This window comes from Mesocricetus auratus, unplaced genomic scaffold, assembly GCF_017639785.1.
Source record: "Mesocricetus auratus isolate SY011 unplaced genomic scaffold, BCM_Maur_2.0 Super-Scaffold_100003, whole genome shotgun sequence".
In the NCBI taxonomy this organism is placed as follows: Eukaryota; Metazoa; Chordata; class Mammalia; order Rodentia; family Cricetidae; genus Mesocricetus; species Mesocricetus auratus.
The window spans coordinates 47,964,561-47,986,657 of record NW_024429188.1 but is presented as its reverse complement, the minus strand read 5'-3'; the positions used below and the strand labels follow the sequence as shown (position 1 = coordinate 47,986,657).

Below are 22,097 nucleotides of genomic sequence, written 5' to 3'. Positions count from 1 at the left end.
GGGAGGGAGGGAGGGAGGGAGGGAGGGAGGGAGGGAGGACCAAGATTAATGGAGCTTTGAGTTTGTTTTGCTATGGTTCTCCAGGCCTTCAACAATCGACACACTTCAGGAATGCACCAGACAGACTTGATAAAGCCAATATACCACACTTTGATTTGTTAAATACCACCCCTCCCTTACCCTCTGCCCCCAAGCATACTCCCTAGAGTAGTACAGGCAGGGAGGACCTATCTACTGGGAAGAACCCTAACACTTTTCCAGGGTAGAATTCTGGCTAGTCCAAAAAGGGCCTTTCTTTTAAGGGTTGCGGGAAACTAAACACTGCAACTTTATTTAGTATCGGCGGCGTTTATTTGGAGCGAATTCAGCTCCAGGAGCTGGACGGTTGAATGCAGGAGGAGTTCCACCAATTGCTCCAATTCCTTCCATTGTAGCAGCTTGGCCAAAACGTTCAGTTGTTGGCGGGGTCTTAAAAGAAAGAGAACAAAGTTACAATAGAGTCACTGTCCTCAGATTGCCACTCATCTATGGTCTTCCCACTACAGGCCATTTCTACTTAACTATTCAAGACTCCTGACTGCTAAGGGCAAGACAACAGTCTGTTTAGAGTTCTAGTGTAGAGCCCTGAGAGGAAGGCTGTATCAGTTACAGCTTCATTCTTTACATACAATTGAAATTCCTATTTGGATTGGTTCTATCCAAGTCCTTTCCCCTGAGTCAGGAAGTACAGGCTATCATTTCTCTAGCAACCTTAAGTGTGTCCAGTTTTGGAGTATTCTATTTTGATATTCAAACCAGGACAATTTCTGGACTTTATGTACCACAAGGCCCTTGGATTCACATAAGTTATATGTCATAATTCTAAGTTTCCTTAACTTTCCCCTCTAAATAAAAACCTGCGGGGAGGCTGGAGAGATGGCTCAGAGGTTAAGAGCACTGACTGCACTTCCAGAGGTCCTGACTTCAATTTCCAGTAACTACATGGTGGCTCACAACTATCTACAATTCAATCTGGTGCCCTCTTCTGGCAGGTAGGCAGAACACTGTATATGTAATAAATAAATAAATCTCAAAAAATTGACTGTAGACAAACCTGTAGGCATTTAAAAAAAGAAAAACCTGCTGGACAGGGAATGTGGTACATGCATTTGGAAGGTAGATGCAGGAGCATCTCTGAGTTTGAGGCCATTCTTGTCTACGTAGCAAGCTCCAGGACAATTAGGATTACAGACCCCATCTCAAAAAACAAAAACCACGAAACAAAAAGCAGCTTGTTTACTGAGGATAACAACTACAGTCAATTAATCTGACAGACAGAAGCTATTGTTTAACTTCAAGTTTAAAATGAATATGGCATTGAATCTTCTCAAGATTACAAACTAAGCTGGGTGGTGGTGTTGGACACCTCTAATCCCAGCACTTGGGAGGCAGAGACAGGCGCATCTCTGGGAGTTTGAGACCAGCCATGTCTACAGAGTGAGTTCCAGGACACCTAGGGCGTAACAGCCCTATCTTGAAAAAACAGAAACAAGAGATTACAAACTAGCCAGGTGTTGGTGGTGCACGCCTTTAATCCCAGCACTCGAGAGGCAGAGGCAGGCGGATCTCTGTGATTTCAAGGCCAGCCTGGTCTACAGAGCGAGTTCCAGGACAACCTCTAAAGCAATACAGAGAAACCCTGTCTCAATAAACAAAAAAAGATTACAAACTAAAAGATCAGGGGCACGAAATAGTAAGACAATACTTGCTTAACATAAATCAGATCCTGGGCTTCAATCATCCTTACTACTACCCCCAAACATTTAGGTTACATTATACCAATAACCCTAGAAATTGGCACCTGTAACAAAATCAAAGTAAACTAAAGTAGTGGATGCTGAGCAGATAGCTTAATCGGGTAAAGTATTTGTCCTGCAAGTTTGAGGGCTAGACTTTAATTCCCCCAGCATTCAATGTTAAGCACCAGTCAACCTAGCCTAATTGGTAAATTCTAGGTCATGGATGGTAACAAGCAGTTGACTTCTAGCCACATTTACATGTACACACACACACACACCTCTGTATCCACAAAAATTAGACCCTGGAGGTTGAGAAGCTTCTCCTATAAGTATTTACAATTATTACGAGGCCCTGCGGTTTATTACCAATCCCAAAGTTCCATCTGGCATCATAGTGGCAGGTCCTGGAGGAGCTGGGGTACCAGTTGGCACAGGAGCAGGAGGCATGGCGCCTCTATTGTTTATGCCCATAGCACCTAAAGCAGAGTAGTATGATCAGTATAGGGGAAAGAGTTAATCAGTCTCTTCCCCTACCAAGAAACAATTCAGTAGGATCTATAGACTAAGATGTATCAATCTCCTATTTCCAAGCCTAAAAACACTAATGTTTCTGGAAATGTCAAGTCATTTAAATGTGAACTAGGTAGAAGTTCCAGAACTCACTAGAGATCCTTTTTTTTTTTTTAAGAACAAAAAGAAATTAGGCTCTGCACGTATGAGGATCTGAGTTTAAATCTCAGGTTCACACATTAAAAAACACGCACGCACGAGTGCACGCGGGCACACACACATACACACAAAAACAAAAACAAGGCGTAGTAATACACGCCCTCAATCCCAGCACTTGGTGGATCACTGTGACTAGAATATCAGCCTGGTCTACACACTGAGTTCTAGGACAGCAATAAGCCAGAGTTACATAGTAGGATCCGGGAGGGAGGAAGGGGGAGGGAGGGAGAGGAAAAGGAAGAGGAAGGGGAGGGAAGGAGGGAGGGAGAAGGGGAGAGAGAGAGGCAGAAAAGAGCCAGGCAGGGCTTTGTGAGGCAGAGACAGGCAGATCATAGTAACACAGACAGGTAGTTCTTTTGGTTACCTACTGCTCTTTTCTATAACTACCCTTCCCTGCCCCCTAAATGGCAACCAGAACTATTTAACTCTTAAGTCCTTACCTCCCATAGCCATTTGGCCCATCCGTATCTCTTGTTCTCTCTGAAAAACAATACATATTTAATATTGTCCAAGACAACAGTCACTTTATAATCCACTGACGGCAACACAAACTGATGACATACTAAGCTCTCTTACCACCACTGAAGTACAGTGACTTCAGGCAACAAATTAGAATTTTCTATTAGGAACAAAAAGAGGCAATAGGAAGAAGAAAGAGCTAATTTCCTTTTGGGGCTACACAGGTAACACTGGATTAGCCAAAGTCTGCTATAGGACTTAATTTCTTATTGTCACTGGATATAAACAACAAACAGTTGTGTTGGCTTTTCATCCTAAATTTGCTTTAAGGCAAGAGCTCTCCTTCAAACCTTACCTTACCTCCCTATCAACATCTTTTTCCCTTAAAAGGAATTTTATAGCACAGAAAAACTGGCCTGGCACATCATAGGCACATGGGAGATATACCGCATCAGGGAAGGTTCCCTTGAATCCTTCTTGCTGTCGCCGCATCATTTCTTCTTGTTGTCGCCTCATTTCTTCCTCACGGCGCCTGCGCTCCTCTTCCTGCCTATAGAATCATCAAGGTATTCTAAGTTAAAGGCATTCCATAACAAACAGACCACTTGAACAAGAACATTAAGGCAAAGAGACAAGCCTACTGAAAACCAGCACAACTTGCCAACTACTAGGACAACACCCAAAGAAATCAAGAGATCTACACTCAGCTCTTTCCCTTTAGCAAAGCCCTAAGGCAATTCCTAGAACCAAATGCAACTAAAACGTCTATCCAGAGGGAGAATCTGAGAAGCAGCAGAAATACTTGCCAGTTTTTACAATATATATCAGGAAGAGTGGTGGTGACAAGGTAAAAAAAAATCAATACTCTTTTAGTTGTCAGAAAAAAAGGTTAAAGAAAGGGAGTTACAAGGCTGGTGAGATGGCTCAGTGGTTAAAGGTGCTTACCACCAAGGTTGATGACCAGCTCAATTCCATTCCTAGGACCACACATGGTGTGGAGGAGGGAATTGATTCTGAAAATTGTCCTATGGCCTCTATACATGGCAGCATGTGCCCAGGCCCCAAACAAATAAATGTTAAAAAGAAAAGGGGGGGCTGGGCGTTGGTGGCGCACGCCTTTAATCCCAGCACTTGGGAGGCAGAGGCAGGCAGATCTCTGTGAGTTCGAGGCCAGCCTGGTCTACAAGAGCTAGTTCCAGGACAGCCTCTAAAGCCAGAGAAACCCTGTCTCGAAAAAACAAAACAAACAAACAAACAAACAAAAAAAACAAAAACAAAAAAAAAGAAAGAAAAGGGGGGAAAAGGCAGTTACCTGAGCTCTAGTTGCTTTCGTTTCTGAACCTCTTGGTTATGCAGTTCCTCCATTCTCCGAAGCTCTTCTTGACGCCTCATCAAATCTATCAACAGATTGAGACTTTGATTTTATCTTCATATACACAATCATTTTCCATAAATAGCTATAAAAAAATTGTTGATGACCAGACACAAGCTAGAGTCATTTTAGAAGGAACAACAACAAAAAAGGGGAAACTCAATCGAGACTGGTTGTTAGACAAGCCTATGGTACATTTTTCTTGAACGATATGGAGTGGCCTAGCTCATGGTGGGTGAGCCAAGCGAGTGCCACACGCCTTTAATCCTAGCACTCAGGAGGCACAGGCAGGTGGATCTGAGTTCAAGACCATCTTGGTCTACAGAACTAGTTCCAGGACAGCCAGGATTTCACAGAGAAACCATGCCTCAAACAAACAATCAATCAATCACCGGCCCCCCAAAAAACAAAAAGAAAGCAGGATGGACAAGCCATGAGGAGCAACCTAATAAACAACACTCTCCATCAGTTCTTGCCTCCAAGTCTCTGCCCGACTTAAATTCCTGCCCTGTCTTCCCTCAATGAACTGTTATCTGTAATTTTGAGACAAAATAAACCCTTTCCTTCCTCAAGTTGCTTTTGATCATGGTGTTTTATCACAGTAATAGAAGCCTTAACTAAGACAGTATATAATCCAAGTGAACGCAAACCTTATCGTTTCCTTCTTCATAGAAACCATCCAGTAAACTATACTCCAAATCCATCCCCTATCAGAATTAACAAAGCATTTCAGAGATCAAAAGCAGGAATTTGTCTTTTTCTACTGCGGGACAAAGAAATTACTGAACAAAAAAATGTCATTTGATACTTATCTAGTTTTACAACTTACAGGCCTATACTCACCCTGCCTCATTAGCATAACCTGGTGCTCATGGCGTGCTGCCTCCATCTCCATCTCCAGTTTCTCACGAGCCTCCTTGATGTTGCGGTCCACTTGATCCTGCTGTTGTTTCTCCATCTCAATGAGTGCCTTCCAGCGCATGGCATACTCATATTCAAAGGACCCAGGCTGTGCAAATCTGGGTGGCTGTTCTCGCTCCCTATGTACAATAAATGTTATGTATGACATTACTTACTTTGTCCAAGATTTCTTAGACCCATTCTTTTCTAAGTGAACACATATATGTGTATATGTATATATGTGCATGCATGTGTACACACGCGCACACACACATACACACACACAGCAAAGACATGCCTCTTTTAAAACACCCCTTTAAATTTCCAGAACAGGAAAGTAACTAGAGGATGGAGGTGTAGTCAAATATATTAAGGTACTGGGTTCAACTGCCAATGCCCTATACCCTGCCACCACTACCATCATAGAAATGCATGAGTCAATCTATCTGGACCACATACTTGTGAAATTGCTGGTTTTTTATAACCAGCTTCTCTGGAAGTCCCTCTTCATCATCTAACTGGTCCATAGGCTCCACAGTCACAGGCCGAGGAAATCTAGGTGAAAGAAGGAAATTAAGTGTTAAGAAAGCCATACCCCAACAACCATGCCTGAAACTGGCATGATGAACTAACTAGGGATAAGAACCTCACAACTGGACAACTGCAACATTCATGACAGGAATGGAAATTTGGAAAGGACTCAAACTATAACCTGGGCTGGTCTCAAGCTAATGGCATGCCCCTCCAGCCTTAGCCTTCCAAGGGCTGGGATTATAGATGTGAATGACCACATCTAAACATATTTCTGAAGAGATTTTTATATCTAACCCCAAATAACTGACCCCCTCTTACTGGCATTATGGATAATTTGGGGTTAACAGTCCAGGTTTCAGATCTCTCAAAAAGGTTAAACGCCAGTAGGTAGAGTACTCTGTGTAACAGCTCAGGCCATCCTGGAACTCGCTTTGTAGGCAGGCTGGCCTCAAATTTAGATATACCTGCCTCTGGAGTGCTGGGATTAAAGACACGTGACACCACTGCCCCATGTTATGGATAATTTTGATTCAACAGGTAGGTGCTGAGAATCAAACTCAGGTCCTTTGCAAGAGCAGATAGTGTTCTTAACCACTGCAGCATCTCTCAAGCCTGAAAAGTTATCATCATGCCACTTCCATTAACTTATGATTCAGGTACAGCAAGATAGTTCTGAGCTCGGTCCAGAAACCCATGTAAAGGTGGAAGGAGAAACCTGACTCCCCTAGTGGCACCATGGGGCATTTACATGCATATACATATGCAAAAAACCGTTATTAGAAAAGCTGAGTTAATGTTAAGTTTTTAAATGAAAATAAGAACAGGATTACTAGATGTTAACTCTCCAGACCAAAGGAAAACTAAGGAGCCCCAAACCATTGGCAGAAAACTCTACTTACGTGGTTAGCAAGAAGGAGCCTTCACTGCATCTGTCCAGGGCTTTTCGAGCAGCTGGCTTCCCTGAGAACTCAACAATGCCTTTCCCTGAGGGCCTTCCTCGGTCATCCACAATGACCACAGCCCTCTCTACCTGCCCAAAGACAGAAAAGGCTTCTTCCAGCAGTTCGTTGGACACGTACTGAGGAAGGTTGCGGACTGTAAGGGATGCACTATGACAGGCAAAGCGCACGCGCAGCTGCTTTCCACGGAGTGGCATATTATCCAATTCCACTTTGGCAATTTCTGCCAGGGTTCGTGTTTCCTGGGAAAAACAAGAAAATTAGAATTTAACAAAGACCAATTGAGCAGCCAACAACAAAACATACCTCAAAAATCTTGGTGGGTATGGTGGCATATGCCTTTAATTTAGCACTCAGGGGGTAGAGGCAGGAGACTAGGCCAGCCTAGTGTATATATTGGCATACTGAGTTCCAGTGAACGTCATATATATACTTAACAATTCAGGATAGTTAACAGTTCAGAGTATTTTAATTTACACTAACACACCAGAATTACACCTGTCCTAAAAATAATAATAATTTATGTGAATGAATATTCTGACTGTATGTGCGTTAATGCACAATGTGTGTACCTGGTGCCTATGGAGGTCAGAAAAGGGCATCAGATTGCCTGACCAAGGTTATTTAGGCCAGGAGGTGTTGGTGCACACCTTTAATCCCAGCACTCAGGAGGCAGGAGGCAGATCTATCTCTGTGAGCTCTAGGTCAGCCTAGTCTACAAAATGAGTTCCAGGACAGCCGGAGCTACATAGTGACACCTTGCCTTGAACAGCTCCCCTACCCCCACAAAAAAACAAAACAAAACAGAACAAATGCTTCTTTCTCATATACTATTCTTAAATCAAATTCGATTTTTGTTTGTTGAGACTGGGTTTCTCTGTGAATCCCTGTCTGTCCTTGAACTTGCTTTGTAGACCAGGCTGGCTTTGAACCCAGAACTCTCCCTGCCTCTGTCTCCCAAGTGCTGAAACTAAAGGTGTGCACCACCATTGCCTGGCTTAAATCAGATTTTAAACATAAAATCTGCATATAAAAATAGTAGAACTGAAAGTAATGCTGAGTGGCAGCACACTTAACTCACATGCATGAATCTGTATTTGATTCCCAACTGTCTCCCTCAGAAAGAAAATGGATATTCACCTGCCTTAATATTAAAAAGATTTTTGGAAAGATAAAAATAACTTGTCCCCCTCCACCCTAGGGTTTTGAAGAGTAAAACAACACACATCACATACAAGGACTTTGGAGATTCTATAAAGCTTGGTAATCATTAAGATGAACTTCACTTTCACTTAGCCCAAGCATGGTGGTACATACATGTATGTCATCTAGCACTTGGGAAAGAGGTAGGAAGCCTGCAAGTTCAAGGAAACCCAGGCTTTACAATGAGATCTACAGCAAAAAAAATCCCCATATTTAGCACTTGTATTCCAGGCAAATAAACCTATACTAGTTTTCAAGTCTAAGGGAAAATAATTTTTTGCTTTGTACCATTAACTATTAGCATATAGACACTTTTACTGCTTTCTCTTCCATATTCACTCCCAGTCTTCCCTGTTTTTCAAAGCATATGCATCAAAGCTCAGTTACTCACCAAGCGAATAAAGCCAAAACCTTTATCCTTATGAATGAAAACTTCGCCTGCTTTCCCATATTTCTCAAAAAGTTTCCTCATTTCCTCCTCAGTGATGTCAGGTGGAAGATTGCCCACAAAGAGACGGCTTCTTTGGGTGAAGGTCTTCTCTCCTGGTTTCCTAAAGTTCTTCAGATCAATAGTTAAACCTTCATCTAGAAGAGGACAGTCAATTAAAAGGTTAGGAAAAGAATTAGTCATATCCCCAGTAGCGTTTCTGTGAAGAAGACAAATACTACTTCCCAATGCAACCTATCCAACTCATCAGTACATGGCATCTTAGAATGTTAAAGCAGCAGTGGTGGCACATGCCTTTAATCTCACCACTCGGGAAGCAGAGGCAGGAGGAGCTCTGTAAGTTCAAAACCAGCATGGTCTACAAGAGCTATTTCCAGGACAGCCTTCAAAGCCACAGAGAAACCCTGCCTCAAAAAACCAAAAACCTAAGTAAAAAATAGTAATGTGCATATATGCCTGCCTGGATGCATTTATATGCCGATCCCCTGGAACTGAAGCTAGTTACAAGTGGTTGTAATCCACCTGATAGGAGTACCCAGAATGGAACCTAGATCCTCTCCAAAAATAGTATAGCTCTTAACTACTGAGCCACCTCAACAGCCTCTACTTCTATTGCCTCCCCTTTAAAAAAATTACTTGTATGCATGTGTGTGTGTGACCATGTGCCATGTTGTATAAGGGCCCCCACGGAGTCAGAAAAGGATGCTGTATTTCCTGGAACAGGAGTTATAGTTGGTAGTAAGATGCCTTCTGGTGTGGGGACCCTAACTTAAAACCTCTGGAAGAGCAAAAGTGCTCTTCACCACTGAACATTTCTCCAGTCATCCTTACACCATCAGGTTTCTGGTTTGTTTGTTTATATGTTTTTTGAGACAGGGTTTCTCTGTACTGCTTTAGAGCCTGTCCTGGAACTCGCTCTGTAGACCAGGCTGGCCTCGAACTCACAGAGATCTGCCTGCCTCTGCCTCCCAAGTGCTGGGATTGAAGATGTGCGCCACCAATGCCTGGAAGGTTTCTATTCTTATAGGTACAGTTTCCTAAAGGAATGAGAACTTTTTACAGATTAAAAGTGGGCTGGGCATAGACTAGAAACTAAGTCTTATAGTTAACACTCCATTAAGGCTTAAAATTTTCCCTATATTCTCTGATGACTATCTCTAAGACCCAAAGTACACACAGACATTTGTTTGGTAGCAGAACATGCCAATATGATAGTGGAACCTATACTCTATTGATTTCTGCTCCTTTGTTTCAGGTGATCAACCCCCTTCTATCATAAAATACCAATTAAGAACCAAGTAGGAAAAGCTAGAGTTGGCTGAGCAGTCTACCAGAGGACCCAGGTTTGATTTCCAACATCAATGTGGCAGCTGACAACCATCTTTAAAAAAAAAGGGTTGTAAACCCAGAAGATCCAATGTCCTCTTCTGACCTCATGAGTCTCAGGCACAGACATGGGGGAAAATATTCATATACATAAGATGGCTCAGCGGATAAGAGCACTGGTTACTTTTCCAGAGGACCCAGGTTCAATTCTCAGCACCCACATGGCAGTTCATAATTGCCTAGAACTCCAGTTTCATGGGGATCTGACATCCTCATATGGACACACACAGACAAACACCAATGCACATAAAATAGGAATAAATAATTTTTAAAAATGTTATAAAAAACCCCACACAGACTGGGTGGTTGCAGCGCATGGTTTAATCCCAGCACTCGAGAGGCAGAAGCAGGTGGATCTCAATAGAGTTTGAGGTCAGCCTGGTCTATGGAGTGAGTTCCAGGACAGTCAAAGCTACACAGGGAAACCCCTATCTTGAAAATGCTCCCTCCCCCACAAAACAAAGTACCCAAAACTCAGGAGGGAAGCAGAGGCAAGTTTAAGCCAAGAGCCATGGGCTATATGCTGAAACAATATACCCACACCCAAAGCCAGGTAGTGATGGGGACTCTTCTAATCCCAGCACTAAGGAAGCAGATTTGGTCTATAGAGTTAAGTTCCAGGATAGCCAGGGTTGTTACACAGAGAAATCCTGCCTTGATAAAACCAGAAGAAAAAAAGTAAAAACAAAAGTACACTACTAAAGGCCTATTCACTTATAATCCTGAGGGATTTATCTAAAAACCATGAAATCATTCTCAATGGAACCTACCTACGACCACATCATCCACCATCTACTTACTCTGGCTGCTGGCCTGCTGTCCATTTGCAGGTACTGGTGGGGGTGGCTGCTGCTGCTGCTGCTGCTGCTGCTGCTGCTGATGGTGCTGCTGATGGTGATGCTGATGATGCTTCCTTGGAGTGTGGTTCTGCTTCTCCAAATTAAAGGTTTTATTGCTCTGCATGTTTACACCCTATAGGAAAATGTGGAATTTAGGATTTAGTCATTATCTTCCTGATGGTTTACATGCCATTAAATCTATCTTGGTAGTCTATCTTTTGTGTGATTACAACTGGTTTCTCTGAATAATAAAAACAATTTAGGACAGCCTAGGATATTTAAGACCCTATTTCAAAAAAAAAAAGACAGTCCTATTGTGCATTAAAGCACATTTTAAAAACATTACTCCCAGGGCTTATGAGTCAGAGGCAGATAGATCCGAGGTCAAGTGCAGCATGGTCTATAGAGCAAGTTCAAGGACAGCCTGGGCTACACAGGGAAACCAAGTCTTTTTTAGGAGGAGGGGGTCGAGGAAGGGTTTCTCTGTGTCTATGGAGGCTGTCCTGGAACTAGCTCTGGTAGACCAGGCTGGTCTTGAACTCACAAAGATCTGCCTGCCTTTGCCTCCAGGATTAAAGGCGTGTTTTTTCAGAGCTGAGGACTGAACCCAGGGCCTCTACCACTGAGCCAAATCCTCAACTCTGGAAACCAAGCATTAAAAAACCAAAAACAGCTGGGCGTTGGTGGCGTACTCAGGAGGCAGAAGCAATCGGATCTCTGTGAGTGCGAGACCAGCCTGGTCTACAGAGTGAGTTCCAGGACAGCCTCCAAAATAATACAGAGAAACCCTGTCTCAAAAAAAACCCAAAAACCAAAATTGTAAGGAAAGGCAAGATGACTCAGCCTCATGCCACTAAGCTTGATGACCTGAGTTCAATCCCTGGGTTGGTGGAGCAGGCCTTTGGTCCCAGCACTGGGGGAGTCAGAGGCAGGCAGATCTCTGTGAGTCTAAGACCAGCCTGGTCTACAGAGTTCCAGGACAGGCTCCAAAGCTACACAGAGAAACCCCGTCTCAAAAAAACCAAGACTAAAAGTCTGTATGTAACCAATGCTGGTCTTGAATTCGAATCCTATTTCCAGCTCTGAAGTGATTGTTTTATAAGCATGTCCAACCCAACCATGCCTGGCTAAAAAGTTGTCAGTCTCTAAAAAACGGAGGACCGCTGTCCTCAAAGATGATTATCCAGTGAATGAAGATCCCCTAGTCAGCAAAGTTGTCAATAAAAGCAAAAGGTTTACCAGGCGTTGGTGGCGCACGCCTTTAATCCCAGCACTCGGGAGGCAGAGGCAGGCGGATCTCTGTGAGTTCGAAGCCAGGCTGGACCGATAGCCTCCAAAACAATACAGAGAAACCCTGTCTCATAAAAACCAAAAAAAAAAAAAAAAAAAGCAAAAGGTTTCCCCACAGATATTGTTGGTATCACAAGATAACTTTAAAAAAGAAAAATTATTTCCCAAATTGTGACAAATCCTTGACTGTTGGTTTTAGTTGAACACATATAAAAGTTTTTCCATTCTTTTAAATCTGAAGGCTGTTTGAGAAGATAGAAAGTGGACCAGAGTCAGATCAGTGGGTAAAGGTTAACTAACAAGCCAGTCCTGAGTTTGATCCCAGAAACCACATGATGGAAGGGGAAGGAAAAAAAAAAAAAATCAACCCATGAAGTGGTCCCATGACTCTCTACATGAATACCATACCATGGCACACATAAACCCATACATACACATAGTAATTATTTTTAAATCTTAAGACAACATACAAATAAGAGCTATCAAGATGTTTTTACTTTTTCAACTCAGGAACCAGAATCACACTCCTAGACTCAGAAAACTAAAAAGCCAGCCAGGTGATGGTGGTACACGCCTTTAGTCCCAGCACTTGAGGCAGAGGCAGGGACATCTCTGAGTTAAAGCCCAGCCTGATCTACAGAGTGAGGTCCAGGACAGTCAGGACTACACAGAGAAACCCTGTCTCAAGAAAAAAAAAACCCAAAAGAAAGATAACTAAAAAGCCTAAACAAAAAAATCCCATTGAAGCAATACATCAGAAGGTTGAAGGGAAATGATGGAAAGTTCCAGGCCAACCTGGGGGTATAAAGCTAAGACCATATCTTCAAAACCAAACAGCAGGGGACTAGTGGGACAGCTCAGAAGTGTGTGTGTGTGTGTGTGTGTGTTTGAGAAAGGGTGTGGAGCTGGGTGGGTAGAGAGGATCTAGGAGTTGGGGGTAGAGAAAGCATGATCAAAATGTACTGGATGAAAATTTTTTCTTATTTAAAAAAGATATACAGGGCTGGGCGTTGGCGGCGCACGCCTTTAATCCCAGCACGTGGGAGGCAGAGGCAGGCAGATCTCTGTGCCTGGTCTTCAGAGCTAGTTCCAGGACAGCCTCCAAAGCAATACAGAGAAACCCTGTTTCGAAAAACAGCAACTACAGGGGGCTGGAGAGATGACTCAGCGGATAAGAGCACTGGCTGCTCTTCCAGAGGGCCTAGGTTCAATTCCCAGCACCCACATGGCAGCTCACAACTGTCTGTTGTAGTGAGAGTTCCAGGTACCCTTGCCACTGACCACACCCATTTTGGGCATGGCTACAGGTGTATATAGGGTGTGAATAAAAGAATAAAAGAGGTTCTCTTTTCTGGGGTTCTGGTCAGGTCTTAGAAAGCTGCTGAGACTAGCCTGGGTTGCTGGTTTCCTATACCCTCTCCAAGTGTACGATTTAAATTTCCTTATCAGCTGGTCTCTCCCTACAGTCTGTAATCTAGCTCAAAGTGATGACATCTTCATATAGACATAAATGCAGGCAAAACACTTTAGAAATCAGTATGGAGATTCCTCAGGAAAATGGGAATCCGTCTACCACAAGACCTAGCAATTCCACTCTTAGGCATAAACCCAAAAAATGCACATTCATACATTAAGGATATCTGTTCAACTATGTTCACAGCAGCATTATTTGTAATAGCCAAAACCTGGAAGCCACCTAGATAGATGCCCCTCAACTGAGGAGTGGATAGAGAAAATGTGGTACATTTACACAATGGAGTACTATTCAGCAGGAAAAAAAAAACAATGGAATCTTGAAATTTGCAGGCAAATGGATGGCACTAGAAGAAACCATCCTTAGTGAGGTAACCCAGTCACAAAAAGAGAAACATGATATGTACTCACTCATATATGAATTCTAGACATGGATCAGGGAAGTGCCAGCATACAATCCCACTGCCAGAGAGTCTAGGAAAACAACCTTCATCCAGCGACTGATGAAACCAGAGGCAGATACCCACAGATAAACACTGAACTCCTGGAATCCAGTGTCAGAAAGGGAGAACTGATGGGCAAAGGAGTTAAAATTGGGGCTAGTTTAACCCACAAAAAAAAAAAAAACAGTTGCCCTGAACAACTTGGACTCCAGACTGATGGCTATGTGGAAAGCATGGGACTGATCCAGACACCCTGAATGTGGGTGTCAGTGAGGAGGCCTAGGTAATCTATTGGGCCTTGGGTAAAAGATCATTATTTACCCCTGGAGTACAAATAGACTTTGGCTGCCCATCCCACAATAAGGGATGCTCTCTCAGCCTGGACTCTTGGGGGAGGGCCTCACTGTACCTGGGGATCGGAGTGGAGATTGGGTGGGGGACTGCGGGGCCTGGTGGGGAGGGATGTGGAGGAGGGGAGGGAGAGGGAGCTGGGATTGACATGTGAAACAAACTTGTTTCTAAGTTAAATAAAAAAAAAGGGGGGGTTGAAAAGATGGCTCAGAGGTTAAGAGCACTGACTGCTCTTCCAGAGGTCAATTCCCAGAAAGCACATGGCGGCTCACAACCATCTGTAATGAGATCTGGCGCCCTCTTCTGGCATGCATGCAGGCAGAATACTGTATACATAATAAATAAATCTTTAAAAAAAATAAAAAATAAATTAAAAAGAAAAAAGGCAGCCAAAACACTGAAGTATTTTTTTAAACCACAAAACAGCAAAAACCCACAAGCGGTGGTGGCACACGCCTTTAATCCCAGCACTGGGGAGGCAGAGGCAGGTAGATCTCTGAGTTCAAGGCCAGCCTGGTCTACAAAGAGCTAGTTCCAGGACAACCTCCAAAACAATACAAAGAAACCCTGTCTCGAAAAACCAAAAAACCCAGCAAAAACCTGAAAAATTTAAGGCATGGCCATGAAATTACTCACTATGATGGTGGCCTTTATGGAGACAAACAATAAAAATGACTGGATTCCTGAAGTGTTTGTTTTTTAAGACACAGTTTCTGTGTAACAGCCCTAGCTGTTCTGAAACTAGCTCTATAGATCAGGCAGGCCTTGAGCTCACAGAGATCTGCTGCTGGCATTAAAGTCACTGAAGATTATGAGGACTACAGTGTGAGAGGGAGAGAAAAGTGTTCAAGAGATAAATGAATAGTTTACCTCCAAAAATAAAAGGGCCTTCCTTGCTTGTAGACTGATAATTTGTCATTTCACCAATTCATTTAACATATAATGAATGCCTACTATTTGCTAGGTGCTATTCTAGATGGACATATGTTTTTTGCCTTCAGAGCCTACTTTTCTGTGAAAGATAGACACCATAAACAAATTACACAGGACTGAAGAGGTTAAGTGCCAATTAAATACAAAACTAGGAGAGATGAGGCACAAATGGGCTATCAGGGGGGCTGAATATGATTTTTGAACTACCTGACTGAAAAGCTGGCATTTTGGCTTAGATTTGAATTCTCACAACATTTTTCCTCCTCCTCCTTTTTTTTTGTTTTGGGACAGCATTTCCCAGTGTAGCCCTGGCTGTCCTGGAACTCAAAGAGGTCCTCCAGCCTCCCACTGGGATTAAAGGCATACACCACCACACCCCTCTCACATTTCAACCACAATTCTCGGCAATGTTGCAAAGCATCAGAAATTATAATAAACCCCTAGGATCCTTATAGCTGAAGGAAAACTGACTCCTACAAGTTGTCCTGACCTCACATACATATGTACACTGAATTAAAAAAATGGCTCAGGGCCGGGCGGTGGTGGCGCACACCTGTAATCCCAGCACTTGGGAGGCAGAGGCAGGCGGATTGTGAGTTCGAGGCTAGCCTGGCCTACAAGAGCTAGTTCCAGAACAGCCTCCAGAGCCAGAGAAACCCTGCCTCCACTTTATCTTACTGTGTAGATGAGACTAGCCTTGAACCTTCCAGAGTTCTGGGATTAAGGCATGCACCTCTATGCCTAGCCAGGCCAGAACCTACACCTGGCCTCCTAATTAAAAAAGAAATAACCCACGAACCCCACGCAGCCATGGTGGTGGTGGCTCATGTCTGTAATTCCAAGCACTCTAAGAGCCCGAGTCACCGGGCGTTGGTGGCGCACGCCTTTAATCCCAGCACTCGGGAGGCAGAGGCAGGCGGATCTCTGTGAGTTCGAGGCCAGGCTGGACCGATAGCCTCCAAAACAATACAGAGAAACCCTGTCTCGTAAAACCCAAAAAAAAAAAAAAGTGTGCCAGCCAAGGGTGGTAGTATTTGCCTTTAATCTCAGCATTGGGTAGTCAAAGACAAGTGGATCTCTGTGAGAGATACAGAGCTAGTTCCAGGACATCTAGTTATACATACATACATACATACATACATACATACATACATACATACACGCCCGCACGCACGCACACCCTGTCTCAAAAATCAAAGAAATAACAAAAAGAAAAATGTGCCCCAAAATACAAAAATTAACCAGTTTGTATAACCTCTTAATGGTAAATAATGAACAATTATCACATAATTAAATCTTTATCACTGCTGGACATGGTGTGGCACACCTTTAATTCCATCATTAAGGAGGCAGAGGTAGGCAGATCTGGGGTCTATACCAGTTCCAGGGTAGCCAGGGCTACATAGAGAAATCCTGTCGTCCCCATCACCTCTCCAAAAATAAAGACCCCTATTTGTGTTGGACACTTTAGGTTGTTCTAAGTTTTACTATTCGAATCAATGCACACAGATATTATCGTTAGGCACATCTGCATTTAAATATTCCTTTCACCATTTCTGTCCCTGTCTATTTACTTCCTGAGACATTACTGTTTTAGTTTAAACATCAATGTGCCATTTGTTCAGCTTTTCCTCATTTCTGCAATGTCAACATAATTTTAATGTCTACATAAAGCACACCTAGATATATACTAATTTATTGAAGTACCATAATTTAGGTTGCTTTCAGCTTTTTCCTATTATAGCACTATAGTGCTTTTAGCTGTGTTTACTTATTAGAAAACAGAATCCAGCTTTGTGACTCTCGACAGTATAGTTTTCCTGAAAAGCTATACTTTTAAATGTTATCAATAGGTGAAGCAATTTAATGGCAAATAAAACAACCTATTTAAACAATATTTTTTTTCTTGGTTTAAGACAGGGTTTCTGGGCTGGGCGGTGGTGGCGCACACCTTTAATCCCAGCACTTGGGAGGCAGAGGCAGGCGGATCTCTGAGTTCTAGACCAGCCTGGTCTACAGAACGGGTTCCAGGACAGCCTCCAAAGCCAGAGAAACCGTCTCGAAAAACCAAAAAAAAGACAGGGTTTCTGTGTGTAACAGTCCTGGGTGTCAAAAAAACAAAGAAAAATGGAATCCTGAAATTTGCAGGCAAATGGATGGCACTAGAAGAAACCATCCTGAGTGAGGTAACCCAGTCACAAAAAGACAAACATGATATGTACTCTCTCATATGTGGATTTTAGACATAGATCAGAGGAGTGCCAGCCTACAATCCCATGGCCAGAGAGTCTGGGAAACAGAACCTTCATCCAGTGACTGATGGAAGCAGAGGCAGACTCCCATAGCTAACACTGAGCTGAACTCAAGGAAGCCAGTGACAGAGAGGGAGGACTGATGAGCAAAGGGGTTAAGACTGGGATGGTTTAACCCCCAGAAACAGCTGACCTGACAAGGGTTAGCTCTCGAATCCCAGACTGATGGCTGCGAGCCCAGCATGGGACTGATCAAGACCCCCTTAATGTGGGTGTCAGTGAGAAGGCCTAGGTAATCTATTGAGTCTTGGGTAGTAGATCGGTATTTATCCCGGGTATACAAATGGACTTTGGGCTCCCATCCCACAATGAGAGATGTGCTCTCACCCTGGACTTTTGGGGGAGGGTCTAGGTCCTGCCCTGGATGGAATGACAGACTATGGACACCCCCATGGAGGGCCTTACCTCCCTGGGGAAAGGAGGAAGTATGGGGGGGGTTGGTGGGAGGGTGTGGGAGGGGAGGGAAAGGGAGAGGGAGCTGGGATTGACATGTGAAGCAACCTTGTTTCTAATTTAAATTTAAATAAAAAAAAAGTCCTGGGTGTCCTGAAACTTCCTCTGTAGACCAGGCTGGCCTGGAACCTAGAGATCTGCCTGCCCCTGACCCGCCTTCCCCCAGTGCTGGGAGTAGGGGCATGTACCTACAAGCAGGGCTCCAGGCAATGATTTAAAAATAAACTGGACAATGTGCCTCATTCCTATAATCCTAGCCAATGCTGTTTTGAGTCAGCCTGGGCTATAGTGTAAACCTGTCTCAAAAAGGAAAAAAAAGATGTAAGCAAGATATGATGGTGTACATCTGTAATTCCATCGTTGTATAGGCTGAGACAAAACAGTTTCAAGAAAGCCTTGACTATGTAACAAGCAAGACTCCTACCTCCCTTCAAAAACACAAAAAAATGAAAGCCCCCCCCCAGAAACAGTTGGAGATGGGAGAAAATACCAAATCTTTTCCTATTTTAAGTGTAGGTATTAATTAAATGTCCCCTTCCTCCATCTCAGAAGTAGTCAGAGGCAGATTTGTCATCTTCACAGCCATTTGTCCCACTAAATCTTACCTTTTTTCAGGTTGGAGTCCAAGAAACATTTTTTTCCCTCCAGCTTTTAATTGCAGTGACACTCCATGAAGACCGAGGTAGGGCAACCCCAGGTTTCAGGCCAGCATGGGCTACAGAGTTCCTGTCCAACCTAGGCTATATAGTGAGTCCCTGTCTCCAAAACCAAACAAAACACTGGGCATCCTAACCCACTCCTTAATCTCAGCACTGAGGTAGGGGTAGGTGGATCTCTGAATTCCCGGCCTAGTCCAGGTGAGCTATACCTACACAGTGTAATTCTGTCTTTTAAAAAAAGAAAAAAGGACTGGGATTGACATGTGAAGCATTCATGCTTCTAATTTAAATAAAACATACATTGAGGAAAAAAAGTAGAAGGATATTCTAAACCATTTTTCTTTTTGTTTTTCGAGACGGGGTTTCTCTATGTAGCTTGAGCCTATCCTGGCACTCACTCTGTAGACCCGCCTGCCTCTGCCTCCTAAGTGCTGGGATTAAAGGCTTGCGCCACCAATGCCCAGCTAAACCATTTATTTCAAGGAAGGTTGGCTTTAGGAAATATATTCTGGAAAAGGTAAGTATTCTGGAACTGGCAGAGAATAAAGATGATGAAGAGGAAGAGTAACCAGAATGCATCATAAACATGAATGAAATTGTCAAAGAAAAATGATTTTTGTTTTTTTTTTTTTTTTTGGTTTTTCGAGACAGGGTTTTTCTGTGGCTTTGGAGGCTGTCCTGGAACTGGCTCTTGTAGACCAGGCTGGCCTCGAACTCACGGAGATCCGCCTGCCTCTGCCTCCCAAGTGCTGGGATTAAAGGCGTGCGCCACCAAGGGCAGTGGTGACACACACTCCAAATACAGAGAATCCCTATCTCGAAAATCCAAAAAGATTTTTAAAAGGTACACTCTGAAAATTAATATATTTACTGCCCATTACAATGCAGGCAACAAGCTGAATGTGGTGACACACACCTTCCTTCCCAGCTTGCACTCATGATGCAGAGGGAGGTGGATCTCTGTGAGATAGGGGCCAACCTGGTCTACTGGTCTACATGATGAGTTTTAGACCAGGCTATTTAGCAAGTGAGACCTTGTCTCAATAAAGTCCGGATAATGTTCTACATCTGCATCATTTCATTTAGTGCCCTGAGCTGTTATTCTTTTAAATGATAACAGAAACCTAAAAAATACTTTATCCACCCAAGGCCACACCAGTGTAACAAATGGAACCCAGATATGCTGTCCTATAAATTCAGTATGCAGTAAAGTCTTCAATTCAATATAAACTCCAAAAAACTCACCGGCTATGTCACCTAACTTGTGTAACCTGTTAAGATAGCAATGGTGAGTGTAACTGTGAGTGACCTTAAAGGAGTGGCTAGTTAACTTTAAGGCCTAAGTGAGATACTACTACAAAGCATTTAGCTATCATTCAGGAATAGATGAAGCACTTGATCCTGAAGGAAACTACCATTCTTATTTCCACTTTAAGAAAAACTGTCTCAAAAAAAAAAAAAGAAACAGGAATGCTAAACAAATGTCATCTCAGGAGGCCAAGGCACTCCATGCAGACCAGGCTGACTTTTAATAATTAAACTGCCTACCTTTATGTTTTTTGAATAAAGATCCCTTCCATGTAGTCTTTTCCCAGTTTGCATTTGCCAATGAAGGTGAGTTAATACTGCCTAAAGAACCTGAGGTACCACTGAATACACAGGAAGTATCAAGCACTCAAGATATACTTCCTACCACCAACTGCGGCAGTACAATGTCAAGACATATGCAGAAATAATCTTAGTAACCCCCCCTAACCACTGGGCAATAAAAAGAGAGCAGCAGCAAGGATTTCTGTCTACTTACGTGTCCTAAGACTAACCAGAATGAAAAGGACTGTTGAGAAAATATGTTGATGATTAGAACGACTGTAGATACTGTGTGTGTTACAACTGCACACGTGTTTAGGTACAGGGCCACATTAACCACGGGCACATGAAATCTAAGTCAAGGATCTCTCTCAATTTTTAGGACATTTGACTAAGTGAAAACTGCTGAAGGAATGAATCCAGTGTGAATTTACCAGGCTGCAGTGGACACCTGGTGTGTCACCCTGAAAGCTCAATTAGTAACAGCCAAGTTGTACAAGCATAAATTTAAGCACTATCCCCTATTAGCGCAGCCAGGATTAGGGGAAAAAAAAACCAAACCCACACAGCTCTGTCACATTTTAATTTCAGATTTAAAGACCATTTAGCTTAAATAACATGAAAAGCCCACCGAAATTCATCTGTTTTCAATGTGAAGTCCGTATTCAACTGAGCATTCTGCACTTCACCTGGTACCCTAACTACACCTACCTTGACTTGGATTTGAGCACAGCACAGTGTCTGTCTCCCAGTCCTCGCTAACCTCGACTTCTGTTAAAAATACAAAGAAAGGTGTCAGCTTACAGTAAGACTTCCGCAAAGTGAAAAATACCCGAAAATAAAGCCATAAATTTAAGCTTAATTTAGAAGAGTGATACCTACAAATGGCTAGGAAAAGCTTAAGCAGCAGAGGTTTGGAAAAAAGGCGCGAGCGAGCGAGGGTGGGGTGGAGGTGTTTTATGAACTTAGCTGCCAAACGTCAAGGGGGATCTATCTGAACTAGCAAACTTTCACTTAAAAGTTGTTTTCACAAAGAAACATAGCTGCAGGGGCCCCACGGGCCCTCTCGGAATTAATGGCCTCGCGGGGCTAAGGAGGAGGAGCGTCCGACAAAGCAAAGCGCCTCCTCCTCCAACCACGACTTCAGGGCTTTCGCATAAAAGACCCCACACCCTGGGGCCCAAGCCGCCAACTCAAGGTAGCTAAGGTCTGGGATGAGTAGTACAAAAACCCCGAACAGGAAAGCGAGAGATGCATGGGCTAAACCCCAGGGCGTGGAACGGCGAGCGCGCCGAACCCCATGGGTGGGCTGTGAAGGCCGTGCGCGGAGGGGGAAAGGCCTCACGGGCCTTAGAACACACATCCTCTGTCCAAACTCGGCCTCGCCCTAGCCCCTTCCTTCGCGTATCGTCGCAGGAAGTCCCACTGCCCCCCAAACAACCACGCAGCAATCCCCAAACTCACCCTCTGCCCACAGTTCTTTGCTCAGACTAACGGCGACGCTGCACGGCCTCCACCGTCCCGAGAAAAGAGCGCGCGACCGCCGGAAACGAGCCGACGGAGCTCGGTGCCTCCCGAGGGGGTCAATGTTGGATTCCCGATTGGCTACATGAACTGCCAATCAAAGTTTATCTCCAGAGGAGGAATCATTTGTCCGCCATTTCTTAGATTCTATTGGCTACCAACTGTCAAAGCCTTGGGTTCGTGTGAACGACAGATGGGGGACAAAGAGCGAGGCTTTGTATCTTATGCGCATGCACTAGAGGCTCTGCCCGAAGGACGGAAAAGGAAGGGGGAGGGGAGCTAGCCGTGGAAGGTAGGAGGTTGGAAGGAAAGACTAAACGGCTCTACGAAAGGACTGAAAGACCTAGTGGTGGGTGGGGGAAGGAAGAGTACTAGTGAGAGAGGAAAAGTGGAGAGAAAAGGGGAGAAAATGCGTGCGTAGGCGTGCGCTGAGAGTTTGTGCACTGCGCCTGTGCAAAAATCGAG

General features: G+C 43.7%; 1 protein-coding gene across 1 annotated transcript; it reads right to left on the bottom strand.

Annotated features, from left to right (window-relative positions):
- Positions 1–304: 304 nt before the first annotated feature.
- Positions 305–21,723, bottom strand: Nono (non-POU domain containing octamer binding). Its single transcript, XM_005081204.4, has 12 exons — positions 21,573–21,723; positions 20,820–20,879; positions 10,569–10,740; positions 8,326–8,519; positions 6,672–6,973; positions 5,698–5,793; positions 5,182–5,378; positions 4,279–4,363; positions 3,414–3,516; positions 2,948–2,987; positions 2,145–2,254; positions 305–468 (listed from the first exon to the last, which is right to left on the bottom strand). The coding sequence occupies exons 3-12, from the start codon at positions 10,729–10,731 to the stop codon at positions 334–336; spliced, it is 1,425 nt and encodes a 474-aa protein (XP_005081261.1). The 5' UTR covers positions 10,732–10,740; positions 20,820–20,879; positions 21,573–21,723; the 3' UTR covers positions 305–333.
- Positions 21,724–22,097: the final 374 nt, after the last annotated feature.

Bases quoted from the DNA above. Each gene is read 5' to 3' on its own strand.
- Nono (XM_005081204.4), bottom strand. From the start codon at position 10,731: ATGCAGAGCAATAAAACCTTTAATTTGGAGAAGCAGAACCACACTCCA. The intron at 5,794-6,671 runs GTAAGTAGAGTT...TCTTTCACCTAG, and splicing joins GGCTCCTTCTTGCTAACCAC to ATTTCCTCGGCCTGTGACTG. The intron at 2,255-2,947 runs GTAAGGACTTAA...ACTCTGCTTTAG, and splicing joins GGGCCAAATGGCTATGGGAG to GTGCTATGGGCATAAACAAT.